Genomic DNA, 14,847 nt, shown 5'->3' with positions numbered 1-14,847 from the left:
ATTGAAAAAACAAGAATACATAAAGTACTTAGATAATTTCACAGAGCCGTTACGCAACAAAAGCTGCGAGCATCTTCGGTTTGGTTTTCATCTGTACGCCTATTGGCGGTCGCGCCCGTCCGTCATTCCAACAGCCAATCATTGAACGGGCAGCTTATTTGGGGGCGGTAGCCAGTTTCTTTTACACGCTTGCGCAAGTAAATGTTGTGATTTCATCTGAAGCAACATGTCTGCCTCCATGGTGCGAGCGACCGTCCGAGCGGTCAGTAAAAGAAAGATCCTACCAGCAAGAGCCGCACTGACACTGGTAAGTGAAAAGCTGTGGTTCTGAACTAACCCAGAACGCCTTTCTGCCCGGTCAGTCGAGTTAATTCGGGACGTTTGGCGTTAACACCAGCGTCCGTTGGCCAACGTTACGTGATCAGAAGTTAGCTAAGCTAGCTAACTATCGATTTGAGCGGTGCGCGCAGAACAACTTTCTAGAAACACGACACTTTTCATCGTGTCGATGAGCTTGCATTATCTTATTTTCACACTAGGGTGGTTATACATGTATGACATAATCCCACATAATCATAATTTCTCTGTATTAGATGTTCATATAATTACAAGGCAAGGTAACGTTAGGTTGCTAAGCTAAGCTGTCACTTGTCTGTGTTCTTTTTGTCAATACCGACCTCTTACAGCATAATAGCGATTCGACACAATAGAGAAAACGACTTCAAGCCTTACAGCGTTAATTTAACCCTCTATTATAATTTTGAAAACAATACCTACAATAATGGGGTAATTTACAAAGGTAGTAACTGCAACACGCAGGGCTGGGGGCTGTAAAGGTATACCGTATTGCGTTAAGTTGAGCTGAAAAAAAAAAAAAACAGGTTAAAGGGATGAAGTCCCGGCCAAAATATCCAAAGAATGAAGAATTCTGAAAATATCCATCACAATTTCTCAGAATTCAAGGTGTTTTTTTTGTTTTGTTTTGTTTTTGTTTTTATTCCAATCAATGGAACAACATTCAGAGCTATTTAATATATTAGGACTGCAACAAATTATAATTTGCATTATCAATTTTTTTTTGATCGATTAAGTTCATGAAGCATAAAAAAAGAAAGAATATTAGCTCAGCTGAAGGCGACTTCTTCATATGTTTTGTTTCAACCCGACCCAAACAATGAAGGCCCAACAACTTACCAAACTCATTAGGTTTTTCCAATACTTTGTCACCTGTCTCTCTAACTGTGATGTCCTCGCTTCATTACATCTCCCAAACTTTACTGTCAGCTGTCTATTAGAGGAAAACATACCACAAAATAATCAGAAGTGAATGGGAAAGTACTCATAGTGATATTCATGTAAATGAAACAGACTCAGTGTAGCAAGCTGCCAGTGCAGAGTCATGGTTCGTTGTTATGGGTGGGATGATGGTGACGAGCTCAGTGCTGTTTCCAGATAATGTGTGCATATGGTGGCCTGAGCTGATAAAGGTTTTGCACTGAAGTAAATGAAACGTAGTGGGACGTTCCTCAAAACTGAGGCAACTGCAGATGACGTGCCACTAAAGAGTTATGCTGTAATTTCATTGTCAGAATGACAAATTGTCTGAAAGTCTGCTCAAAATTTTAACCAAATGATGCATTAAATGTGATATGACTTCAAAACTTAATGTAATAATAATAATAATCCAGTGCAGAATACTTGCTATTAACTACATAGTCTACAAGGAGCTACAATTGAGTGTTGGACATTACCATTACACAGGATTGAGAGTATAGTTATGAAACAACTCCAGGCTGTGACACAGTTGGGATGTCCTGTACATTTGGCAGCACAAATACAGATGAACACACCAGCTTTAAGGGATTAGCACCATATGGCTAGTGTAGTTCACCTCAGTCTCCTAATGCCTCAGAAAGAGAGCCCAAACTCTGAGATCCCTCTGTCTTGCACCTGTATCCTCTCCCATACAGCAGGAGCTCCAGGGGTGTACGCTATTTCATTATACTGCAGGTACTTGCTAATTTCAGGCAAGTGTTCGCTCTTACAACTAAAACTTGTCACAGTGCTGAAACCGGCACCCAAACCGCCACAGACACTGAAACCAGCACTGTAGCCTGTTTTCTCTATTGTCGTTCTCTGCTCAATATGTTTTGCAAAAGGTCACAGTTTTGCCTAAATGCACTGCTTTTATCTGAATATCATGTATATCAAAGCTGTGACTAGTAACCTTTTTATCTTATGTTTTCTCCTCTTTAGACTCCAGCAGCTGTGAATAAAATCAGGTTGTTGTTGCAGGACAAGCCCGAATATGTGAGTAAATAATATAAACAACAGTCGCTTAATATTATCATGGAGCACACAGTGCTTCTCTACATGTTCTGTGATGGCAGCAGGGTCCTAGGTTGGTTTTAGTCTTCAATTTTCAATTGCTTTGGGTTGTTAAGAAGTTAACTTGTATCAATATTTAAAGACCTTTTCTTAATGTTTACAACCAAGTTCTATTGTGTGAATTCCTTCCAGGAGAGACTGTTTGAAATTATGTACCATTATGCCCATATTTAAACACCGGTGTGTTTCCCTCTCTTTAATAGCCGGCTTTTTACGCTGCCTTCAAGTGTGATAGATTGGAACAATTATAAGCACCTATAATTTCTTGCGTAGTCAGACAATGCTTTATACAAGCTGGTTGTATTTGAGTTGTTCCACCCAAACACATCTGCTTTCCATGTCCCTTTAGTCGTGTGTGTATATATAAATATAAATATCTTATATTGTGGTAAAGAGTAAGTTACAAAAAATGGTTATGTCTGTCTGACTTTTTCTAGATCGGTTTGAAGGTCGGAGTGAGAACGCGCGGCTGTAACGGACTGACCTACACACTGGACTACACCAAGGAGAAAGACAAGTCTGATGAGGAAGTGCTGCAGGATGGTCAGTCACATCTTTTTATTGTCTTTTCCTAATAATAAAAGATTTAGAATTTTGGGGGTTGTGAGGACAGGTGGAACAAATACAGCTTTTTGAGGATTTCTCACAGCATGCCTTGCTGTCTGCCACAGTGATTGAAATACTACCACTAGGGGTTGCTGGACATTTTCAAATTCTTCACATAGTGACTGTAATAAAAATGTGTTTGTAGGATTGCTGTTTCATTGTTTGCAATGTATTATCAAACCCACAGCGTTCTTGCTGAGTATTGATGCCTACATTAGAACTCACTGATCGCTCTACTGTGACTCTCTTGCAGGCGTGAGGGTGTTCATAGAGAAGAAGGCTCAGCTGACCCTCCTGGGAACTGAGATGGACTTTGTAGAGTCAAAGCTGTCCACTGAATTTGTCTTCAACAATCCCAACATCAAGGGCACGTGTGGCTGTGGAGAGAGCTTCAACATCTGAGCATCACGGAGCCTCCGCCCTCCCACACCACCCCTGCTCCAAACCTTGTCCCATCCATAAAGACTGAGAGACTGAAGGTTGACAAGGAAGTCAGACGTGAGGAGATCTTTGATATGTGGATGTGCCTCCTTTCCTACCACTGCTCTTCCTGCAGACCACTCGCATACACACACTCTTGAAGCCCAAGTATGTACGTTACGTTAGTGCTTAGAGGAAGGTTTCGACACAATCTGTGTAGACAAAACCATAATTGATTTTTAGGTTCAGATACAGATATTGACAACTGCTTCTTTTATTCTGAGCTCTGCATTTTAAAAACCTGTAGAAGGACCTCAAATGCAAGGTTTTTTTTTTTTTAATTTAGTGACTGTCTACCATTTTACACACATACGCACATTATTTTTATTAATTCAGTCAGATGTCACCATGACTTGTATGCAGAAGGAAATGGTACAACATAACCCAAGAGTATGCTCACTAAAGTGGAGAGCTGATCAGGTTTCATTTGGTAAAGCTAAGAGGATGAATCATGATACTATTAAGAATTCTGTTTCAATTGGAATCAATCCATCAAAATCCAATCCAATCCAGATGTTAAGCCCAACAACAGCTGTTTGATAAACTCACTGTAAGACAGTGTACCGTTATCCAGTGTCATGTACCAGCAGTATGCAAAAGTGGAGGAGTTTGAGTGTCTTGAATCTGCTTTATCAGTTTGTATAGTCTTTGAAAAGTTAAAGTGTATATTTATCTCTGTGTACATATAAAGAATGTAAATCTCCCTTGAACCACACAAGCGCACAAAAACAAAATAACGCACAAAACATGTATCCCTCACATAAGAGTACATGAGGCTTATGTTGGTTTCTTTTTTTGCTTGATCAAAACGAGGAACTTGTCTGTATAGACTGCGTGCTCTTAAGATGTGTAACCTGTGCAATATGTCTGTGTACATATGAAATAATAAATAGTTAAATCCAGCAATATCGTGTGGCCACTTTTTCTACGTTAAGCAGTCTGACCAGTTGTCATGGAGACGGTGTAGTTGTCATTAGAATCTTCCTCTCAGTTGTCATGGTGATGACTCATTAGTCAGAACTGTTACATCATAATGTCCAAGTTTCTGCAGCACGCTGATGACCTGTCACCTCTTTTCTATTGATGCAGAAGGAGAGGGAGGTACAGTCATCTTGAAATGTTTTACTCCAACCATCCCTGTTTCAGGTTTTTAATATCAATGAAGTGACAGGTGGGTCATTTTTTTTTTTTCAAGGTCATTTGGGCCCATGGACAATAAAAACAAGGATGGAGATTCTGACAGCAGAGAGTCTTATGGGCTTAAGGTAGTGAAAAAAATACAGCATTTTCTGTTAGATTTACTAATAGTTTTCACAGAACAAACAGGCCTTTCATTACATTTTCACTGAAAATTTCACCCTGAAATAACTGGTTGTTTTCAAATGCTGTGGGTCTGTGAAGGATGACATCACCCAGGAACAAAGTGGGGGTGCACAGATATAAAGTACCACTAGGGGGTGCTAAATTTGGATATAGACAGATATGTGACTATGTTGTATGGTGACCATAGTTACCTAGAAAAGATGTAACATAAAATCAGTAACTGAAATGAAAATACACATTGAAACTGCTTCAACTGATTTTGCTGGGTACTTTGGGCAGCAGAACAACCTGTGAATACAACATATCACCTGACAAAGTTTGGTACTTTGACTGTCTCATTTTGATTTGTGTTACAAATTACAGCATGGTCACTCAGAGTATAAGACCAAGTGTAGCCCAAGGAAATACAGTCAAACTGGATTCATATCAAGATGTATGTGGCCACAGTAGCAGCTGTCAATCACTGTCTGATCTCTGTCAGTGTCTGTGAAACTCCCCCAATGCTACTTCTCTCAGATTTCAGAGTTATTTAAGACTTTGGCTGAGAGGAAGTCCCCTCCTTGTGAAACAACACGCATTGACCCTCGAAACACCAGCACCACCCTCTCCATCCTAAAGAACACCCATGGGACCTTTAGATCCAGAGCCGTCCTCCCTGAAAACATCAACCAGTTGTCCAAGTGTCAATTTCAGAGGCGGGTTCACCTGAGCGAAAGCTTACCAGCTTCAAACACTGCTGTGGCCTCATCTCAGGAGGCACAACTCCAACCTACCTTACCGTCCTCAAATCCTAACATCCTTGCACACCTGCTGGGAAAATCTAAGATGCTGCCATCTGGCTCAGTGCTCTCTGATGGAGAACGTTTTAAAAAGAAGGAGATACAACCGCACATCCTGGGTGTGCAGGCTTGGACCAAACGGCTGTCCTGTGAACTGCAGTGGATGCCACCCAAAGTGTCTCCCCAAACCGGTCAGTCACTTGCACCTTTATATGCATGTGTATCCCTCATTGTTCTCCTGCCACACATGTGAACTAAAACACACTCATGATGTGGGTTCTGCTTAAGGATTGAGAGGCCATGATTATCCCTCCCCTGATGTAGATAATGTAGTATTTTGATACCTTTTAATGAACATTACAGAACAATGTCATATAATTTGTAAGTTGAAACTGATGAGTTTATTAATGTTAATAACTCATTTATTAACACTTATTATTGCATTTAATAATGGTTGACAGGCTGTGAGAAGTCTTTTATCTAAGGCAGCGGTTTTCAAAGTGTGAGGCGCGCCTCCCCTGGGGGGCGCCAGAGGGCTTCAGGGGAGGCAAGAGAAAAAAAAAACAAACCTGAAAAGAAAGAAGAAGAGTGTATACGTCTGGCGAGGGGCAAATGGATCGTTTTTTAGTATCTAAAGTGAAAGTGAGAGAGGACACAGAGTCTGGGGTGAGCAGAAAACGGAGGAAGTATGACCCTGATTATTTAAAGTTTGGCTTTTGGTGTATTGGTCCTGATGATGCTCCGCTGCCACAGTGTGTCATCTGCAAAGAGGCGCCAGCTAACGACAGCATGCGACCATGTAAACTCCGGCGTCATATTGAAACCAAGCACCAAAGTTTAACGACCAAGCCGCGGGAGTTTTTTGATCGGAAACTTGATGAATTGCGGTCACGGAAGAAAGTCATCGAGTCGTTTGGCGCCGTGAACACCAAGGCAACCGAAGCAACATACCTCGTAGCGTTACGCATCGCGAAGGCGGGGAAACCCCACAACACCAGGATTTACGCATGATGTTGAGACCGCGATATGAAAAGCAGCGCTGTACATGGTGCGCAGTGATGCTAAACATCTCTGAGGTTGATCTGTTTATTATTTGATTTGAGGAATTGCACAGAGGCCTTAAAATGAATGTATTCAAAAAGATGTAAAAAAAAAAAACAAAAACAAAAAACAAACAAACCAAAAAAAAAAACTGTTAAAATGTGAAAAAAAGATGTTAAAAACATACAGATGTTAAAATGTGTGTTTAAAAAAGATGTTAAAAACATACAGATGTTAAAATGTGTTTAAAAAAGATGTTAAAAACATACAGATGTTAAAATGTGTTTAAAAAAGATGTTAAAAACATACAGATGTTAAAATGTGTGTTTAAAATATATGTTAAAAACATACAGATGTTAAAATGTGTGTTTAAAATATATGTTAAAAACATACAGATGTTAAAATGTGTTTAAAAAAGATGTTAAAAACATACAGATGTTAAAATGTGTGTTTAAAATATATGTTAAAAACATACAGATGTTATACTGTGTTTTTAAAAAAAAAGATATTTAAGCACATACACAGATAAAGATGATTAAGATTAAGATGTTTACAAAAATAAAGATGTGTATAACATTTATTGTTTAAAACCTTTTTTAAGCCTGTGTGGAACATACAAAGTAACAACAATAACAGTAATAATAGTAATAATAATTAGGGGGGGTGAAGGGGGGGTGGCATGCTTTTGAGTTCTCTTAGGGGAGGCTCACTATCCCACACTTTGAAAACCCCTGATCTAAGGTATATCCTCTTTCCTTTTTTATTTGGTCTCTATAATTCATCAGGAGGATCCCTGAAATGGATTATGCAAGCTCTCACCATCTGCACTACTAATGGTTCATTACTGATCTATAAAGTTTTGCTAAAGGATTCATTGATAAAGCTGTTACAACTCATAAACCTTTATCAAGTATGCTTTTTCAGAAAGTGGCACAGTCATCGCTATTGCATGGTAACAAAGCTTGCTTTGTGGAGCGCAAAAGCTTTTTGTGATCGCAGTAAAACTAAAATGATTGTGAGTAATTTGGCCTTGTGTTCTCACACTCTAAAGAGCATGGAAAATGACATTTGCCCAGGCATCAATAGATTTATCATGTTACTAATCATTCACTAATTGTTTAATCCTTGATCCTAATCCAGGGCCAACTAACCCATGGTTCTTTGAGAACTTGACAGACCTACAGATGAAGCTGTTTTTAGGTGCCTCAAAGAAACATGGAGTTCCCAGACCCTCTCAGACGCCTGGGACACCTCCACCTCTTTAAAGAAAGACGAGAAGATAAACTCAAACTGAAAGCAGCAAAGACAGTTTGTCTGTTTTTTTTTTGTTTGTTTTTTTTTACAAAGACACAAACAAACAAGACTGTTAGACGCATGTACATGAACTAAGTGGAAGGTCCCTCTCTTTGGCAATGACGCATTTAGAAAAGGCAAGTGTTTGATTTGGGATCAAGAAATATGAACCACCCAGCGAGGCTTACTCATTGCACACACAAACACCAGTTTTCATCTAAAGCACAAAAAAAAAAGATTTTTACATGACTGATTGCCAGGATAATGTGTCAAACAACAGCAAAAACAACAAACATCACCTTTGTACTCAAACACTTTACCTCCACGTGTATCGCTGTGTGAAATTGGCAAGTTTTGCCACTTGCCAAGGTCATGACAGAGGTAATGACGGCTTTGAAAAGCGTTGCTGCTGAAAGTGGCGGAAGATCAAGGCGTCCTGTCACCGTCACCACGACCACCAGCTGCCTCCATGATTCAGTCATTTTCATTTTGGTTTGCACGCTCTGTACCTGTCATTATGGTTTCCTGTTTTCTGCAGTGACTCATCCCTCAGCGTACAGAGTTAATAAAAGGAAACATGGAAGAATAACTTTTGACTGTGATTGAGTGAAAATTAGATTTAGCTGCAGTTCGACACTGACCACATTTCTGAAGAAATGAAATAACTTGATTCAAATCTGGCTGCAGTCTTTTTACAGATCAGCCAGTCCTGGATAATTACAGGTGATGATGGAGATCTAGTTTAAAAGCTCCTATTACGCCAACCTCCCGCCCTTTCACTCACATAATAACTCACAAAGCAAAATGACTCCGGTCTCCTCCAAACACCCCCTCCCCTCCCCAGTTATGGTGGTCTATAACAGAGCTTTCATCTGAGAGCTGAGCAGCAGCCCATCACAGACCAGCACAGGACCAAACCTTGCTCTACAGACACTGCAGAAGCACAACACAGGTAAGAGAGGCTTATTATACAATAAAAGGCTTATATCATATGCGTAAATATTTAATCTGGCTTTGTGTTATGTCATAAATCCAAATTAGCAGGTGTTCATTTACTGTAAATAACTCGTGCACATAGTTAAATGCACCACTTTTTACTGTAATTCCTATTTTTAAAACATTTTATTTGTACTTCAGTCGGGTCATTGTTTTTTGTTTTTTTGGGGGTTTTTTTTGATACATTTGGATGATAGCAGACACTGCAAACTCAACTATATTCTATTTGCACCACAGAAATATTCCTGGGTTTGACTTGTGAAGATGATAGTAGAGTCAGCAGCCAATCACGGTCCAGACTGTGGGTCTGTATGCAACGAGTCCGCAGCTCTGGAGGGACGGGGGCCGCCGGTGTTGGTCGACGCCTGGCTGGTTCCCACTTTCTTTGGTCTCATCATGCTGGTCGGCCTGGTCGGGAACTCGCTGGTCATCCATGTGGTCACCAAACACCAGCAGATGAAGACCGTCACTAACTTTTACATAGGTAACATTTGGATATGCAAAAGTAGTCCAAGAGTGAGATCTCAGATTCATTTTTGAATTTTGAATGATCAAAACCTCAGCACCTACCAGTGTTACTTCTACTCATGCACTTATATATGGTCGTTTTACTCCATTAAAGGTATCTCACATTGACACATGTTGGATTACATCCTTTTTTTTGGAATAACTGTTCTTCCTCTCTTCTAGTCAACCTGGCTACGACTGATATCTTGTTTCTGGTGTGCTGCGTGCCCTTCACTGCCACCCTGTACCCTCTGCCCAGCTGGATCTTTGGAGAGTTTATGTGCCGATTGGTGAACTACCTTCAGCAGGTGAGATACATAAACATAAAGGCAGGGGATTGCTGGGAAATTACAATAGCAATACCATTAAAATAGCTTTGAAACCATCAGAGCCACTACTAAGATGCTAATGGTTACTATACACTAATAATGTAATAATTGCATATAACGTCATAACTTCATATAACATCATAAAAAATGTAGTAGAAACTCATGCTGTACTAACCTGCCTACAATAATCTAATATAATTAGTGGGTACAATAAGAGTGTGTGTATCTTTCCTGTAGCTCATGCACTTTAAATGCACTTGTTTAACTATATACAAAATACAAGCAACATTTTTTTCATTGAAACAACTGCCAGCAAAATGAATCTGATGACAGCACAAAAAACATATTTCACTTTACAAAGAATGTTATCATAATACATTTTTGTATTATAAGCTGTTATTACTTTATCAGATTCTACAAAGCACAAAACATGAAACAGGCTTGAAAATATGTGTCAAACAGAAACAAATCCAATCTAAAAATCTAATCTGTGTGTGTGTGTGTGTGTTTTTTTTAAGGTGACAGCTCAGGCAACATGTATCACTCTGTCGGCGATGAGTGTGGACCGCTGCTACGTGACTGTCTATCCTCTGCAGTCACTGCGACACCGCACCCCCCGCATGGCTGTGGTCATCTCTGTGTCTATCTGGATAGGTATCACACAAAAAAAAAAATTAATAAAAAATGACACCATGCACACAGATCAAACTAGCTGTTCTTTCTGCAACTGAAGCATTAGGGATTTTTGCTTCTTTTAATTAATACAAACAGAACATCATCTACATGTTATTTGGGAAATAAGACCACTCACACAGAGAATGAAAAAAAAAAAGATTTTTGATCTTCTGATCTTTTTTTAAATTTTTTTTATTAGACTTTCAAGCAGCAACTACCAAACTGTGTCTCACTGTGATAGTCCGAGATACCTGTCTATCACAGAAACATGCCCATACATACTTAACCCTGTTTTACCCATAAAATCTTCTTAATGGAACAGTGCTTTTTAAAATCCTCACCAAAATCACACATTATAAAACTAGATACAGAAACCCTAAACTAATTCTGTAGAGCAGTTGGGGATTTTTCATTTGCTGTCACGTCCCCTGTCCTCTCCAGGCTCCTTGCTGCTGTCGACCCCTGTAGCTGTGTACCAGCGTCTGGAGGCAGGATACTGGTTCGGCCCTCAGACGTACTGCAGCGAGGTCTTCCCCTCGGCCCGCCTCCAGAAAGCCTTCATCATCTACAGCTTCCTGGCCGTCTACCTGCTGCCCCTGCTCACCATCACTGCCTGTTACACCTTCATGCTCAAGCGCATGGGCCAACCCAGCGTGAATCCCATCGACAGCAGCTACCAAGTAAGAGAAAGATATGGAGTTATGTTCACTTGCAGAACTTATGTCTCATGTATTAAACCCACAGAGAAAAGAATATGTTTTTTGATCATTACAAACACATCACAAAGCCTCCTTAACTCCAGCTTCAGGCTCAGGCCGAGCGAGCAGCAGCAGTGCGGGCGCGGGTCTCCCGGATGGTGGTGGTGATGGTGGCCCTGTTCCTCATCTGCTGGGGCCCCATCCAGGTCTGCATCCTCCTGCAAGCCTTTGGCCTCCGCAGTTATGTGCTTTACAAGGTGACTTACTCTCCCTGATGACTGATTAAATGAGCCTCACTGTGCTGTAGGCTTTTGCTTAGACTCAGTTTAGTGGATGCAGCGTTCAAATATATTTCATCATTCAATTAATCAAGGTATATGGTTAAAATATTATATTATCTTATTGGCAGGTAGATTTGCATTTTTTCTGTATGAGGACCAAAAATTGCAGTAAATAACAATTTCATGTAGACAACAGATTAAATTATTTCTCTCAATGTCCAGTACATGCAGCACCTATTTCCAATATATTCTGAATTCAGATATTAATACAAATTGGCTATTTCTTTAGACCCTTAGTAGGTAGGTAGCTTTGTCTAATTATTTTCTGGCCATGAGTATGGAAGGCCAATTATGCCCACTTTAAAAAAAACTAAACAAAACAAAAAAAAAAAACAAATCCACTTTGTTGCAAGTTGCAGTATTTTATTTTTTTTTGATGGAAAAAAGTTCTTTACAAGACATGAGGCAAATGAGGTGGCAGTAAGGAGGCGATAGAGCTGCGAAGTGGGAGAAGCTACTCCAGCCACCTGAAAGTCCCAGACGATGTTACATGACTCACAGTTGGGTCACTTCTACAGTTTGGATCACTATGAAGCTCTCAGTGCCTTTAACCAATCACAAAGAACAAATACATGAGAAAATATCTGGTTTATTGATAAAAAAAAAAAAACAAACTATAAAATACAAGCATGTGTAGATAAAAACTGAGGCAGAAGTTTGCTTCAACTCCACAGGCGTCTTTCAGCAAGAAACATCCAATCACAATCTGCTGCTTAATTCAATTCAGTTTGAAATTCGGACTCAAAATTGGATCCATTCAGTAACTGATGCACAGTGTTTTGTTCAAAAATTCAGCAATAAAAAAATTTGAATTCATTAGTGCCTTTATTTGCACCTCTTCTCTTCTCCATAGCAACAGTGGCTGAGGCCTATGGGTATTGTAGTATTTTGAGCCATGTGCCGAGCCTCAGAAACAGAGTTGAACTGGCGACTTTAACATAAACCTGTAGGAGTGGGACATTATCTGGGGAGGCTTGTGTTTCTGTGTTAAGTAACATTAAGGACACCATTTAAAGAAAAACCTGAAATGGAAACACAGAATGGGAAAAAAAATATCTGTCTCAATTTTGCATCCACAGCTGAAGATTTGGGGTCACTGCATGTCTTACTCCAACTCTTCTGTCAACCCCCTGGTTTACGCCTTCATGGGCAACAACTTCAGAAAGGCCTTCAAGCATGCCTTCCCCGCCATGTTTCTGTGGCGCACCAGAGGGAGAGTCAGGGTGGGAAACATGGACACAGAGGAAGGTGGAGAAATGGATCGCCAGGCACCCAAAGGAGAAGCAGAGATGCACTTTCTTTCATCTGTGTCCTAAAGGCCACGTTGGGCATTTGGACACTCATTGTTTATTTATAGTTTGTTCTGGACATGAGAGCAGTCTGCCCTCTCTGGTGTACGTGTTCATGGATGTATACACACACACACACACACACACACAATCATACATAGAAAAAGTAAAACTTTGGATAAAAATGTTCTGATGGTTCCACCTTCACCATCCTGGTACAATATAGAACACCAGTAAGTAACAGGTTTAACCACACACACACACACACACACACACACACACACACACACACACACACACACACACACACACACACACACACACACACGAGCAATCCCTGCCATGTGATCTCCTAAAAAGGGCAAATCAGTCAGATGCCTCTCGTGACCTTCACGAGCTGCTGAAACACAATTATCTTTGTCACATTTTTCTAGCTTAGCTGCACTGATAACTGATGACTGATGACTGTCAGTTCACTGGATGTCAAAATGTTTGAGCCCCTGGTTTTTATCTCTGTCACAATTTCTCAAGGAGGTGAAGGAAATTGTACAGCACAGTCATTACAAATGCCACTGAACGCATCCTTGTTTCATAGAATTGAAATATCTAGAAGTGCTACAATAAGATTCTGGGGTTAAACACTCCTTTTCTGAACGGCACAAAAAGTGCTTGCTCTGTTTTGTTGTTGTTTCAAAGACTCACTGTTATCTCCTGATCCTCTCTAACTTGGTTCTTTTAACAATGTATCCTGTTATTTTTTTATTTCTTTATTTTTGTTCAGTATCATCAAGTGGTATTTTGGGATCATTCATGGAGCTTTATCTTTGTACAGCATGATAACTAATACTAGCTCTTCCAGTGACACAACCTGGTTAGAGTCAAGTAAATGAAGCTACAGCATCTGTTGTAAAGAGCCAGTCTGCAAAGGTGCTGACCAGCTACAAAAAGGTGGAAATGCGTGTGCACACACACCTTTTACTGTTTCTTGCCAATTATTTCCTTATCAAATTATTTAGGCTCATATTGTGCTACTCCGTCTCCTTGTGCATGTCGGGAAGAACATGCAGAAGCGGAGAATAAAGATCATTTTCTGCAGGCCTAAAACATGCTTCTTCGTCTGTGAGTCAACACACAGGTAATCTGTACTTGTGTGGATGTCAGCCTATGTACAAGATGCTAATGTGCACAATAGGAGGCAGTGTTGTATTTACACACTAAAACATACATGGAATGAAATTTTTCATACAAGTCGTTAAGAAAATAAATGATGTTAGGAGGGTGTATTTGTCCACTTCTCTCTTGTTTTGTTCAGTGTTGGTTGCAGGCTCATCACAGTTCCTCCTCGATTCATTTTCTGCTGAAATAATCAGTTCGTTAGATGCAGAGTCACACATAAGCACAACATGTGGTCGAGATTTTCCCCAAATACATGAGATTTTTCTGCTCCTCTGAGAGCCGCTCTCTCCTCATTACCTAAAGACACAGTCTGACTCAGACTTTAGGGCTATGCTGACCTGCACTTTTTTTTTCAAGAAGTCCAAATTGCTGCAGGACCCATTGATTTATTGATGCATACATGTGAAACAGGGAGAGAGCGGCCAGAGTATATTAGATAAATTACTTGTAAGTTTTCAGTTTACACAATTATGTTATTTTGTTTGCTGCAGGGTTTCATCCCTTCAGTTCAGTCGATTTATTTGGCTGAAAGTATATCTATATCTATAACTATGATATTAACTGCTGAAATAAACTTTGTACTGAACTTTTCCGTGTGTCTGTCTGATTCCTGCTTCGCTCACATTGTCGTGGCGTGACAGTGGAGCCAATCGCTTCACATCTAAATCAATATTCACCAATGACAAGCCATTTACCTAACAAACCTGTGACACCAGCCAATGGGATGGCTGGCTGAGCTTCCGGGTCGTCGTGCTGCCTTCAGGCGATGCTGAAAATATTTGTCATGTCCACAGAGTGCACATGAGGCAGCTGCCTTGTCCTGTGCCAAAATATTGACACAGGACAAATGTTCAGGAGTGTCTTAAAAGAGTCCACAAAGTGCCTTCATGGACACCACTACAGGGTTTTTCTTGCAGTTATAATTT

General features: G+C 40.1%; 3 protein-coding genes across 4 annotated transcripts; all 3 read left to right on the top strand.

Annotated features, from left to right (window-relative positions):
- Positions 1 to 151: 151 nt before the first annotated feature.
- On the top strand, positions 152 to 4,376 carry isca1 (iron-sulfur cluster assembly 1). The gene is made up of 4 exons (XM_071483450.1): positions 152 to 307; positions 2,257 to 2,310; positions 2,826 to 2,931; positions 3,248 to 4,376. Exons 1-4 carry the CDS (start codon positions 227 to 229, stop codon positions 3,394 to 3,396), a joined length of 390 nt encoding a protein of 129 aa, XP_071339551.1. The 5' UTR covers positions 152 to 226; the 3' UTR covers positions 3,397 to 4,376.
- A 135-nt stretch (positions 4,377 to 4,511) lies between these two features.
- On the top strand, positions 4,512 to 7,998 carry LOC139624374 (uncharacterized). Of its 2 annotated transcripts, XM_071483449.1 has the most exons (4): positions 4,512 to 4,575; positions 4,670 to 4,739; positions 5,314 to 5,767; positions 7,758 to 7,998. In XM_071483449.1, the coding sequence occupies exons 2-4, from the start codon at positions 4,683 to 4,685 to the stop codon at positions 7,880 to 7,882; spliced, it is 636 nt and encodes a 211-aa protein (XP_071339550.1). In that variant the 5' UTR covers positions 4,512 to 4,575; positions 4,670 to 4,682; the 3' UTR covers positions 7,883 to 7,998. The 2 variants fall into 2 exon arrangements, with proteins under 2 accessions (XP_071339550.1, XP_071339549.1); XM_071483448.1 differs by having other exon boundaries at positions 4,568 to 4,739; positions 7,758 to 7,997.
- Positions 7,999 to 9,100: 1,102 nt separating this feature from the next.
- On the top strand, positions 9,101 to 14,545 carry kiss1rb (KISS1 receptor b). Its single transcript, XM_071483443.1, has 6 exons — positions 9,101 to 9,390; positions 9,597 to 9,721; positions 10,261 to 10,396; positions 10,859 to 11,097; positions 11,220 to 11,372; positions 12,536 to 14,545. The coding sequence occupies exons 1-6, from the start codon at positions 9,171 to 9,173 to the stop codon at positions 12,770 to 12,772; spliced, it is 1,110 nt and encodes a 369-aa protein (XP_071339544.1). The 5' UTR covers positions 9,101 to 9,170; the 3' UTR covers positions 12,773 to 14,545.
- Positions 14,546 to 14,847: the final 302 nt, after the last annotated feature.

Source organism: Trachinotus anak, unplaced genomic scaffold (assembly GCF_046630095.1).
Source record: "Trachinotus anak isolate AG129_WGS33_773 ecotype Australia unplaced genomic scaffold, CSIRO_AGI_Tana_v1 ptg000008l, whole genome shotgun sequence".
Lineage (NCBI taxonomy): Eukaryota > Metazoa > Chordata > Actinopteri > Carangiformes > Carangidae > Trachinotus > Trachinotus anak.
Note: the sequence above shows the minus strand (reverse complement) of the source record. Positions and strands in the feature narration are given on the sequence as shown.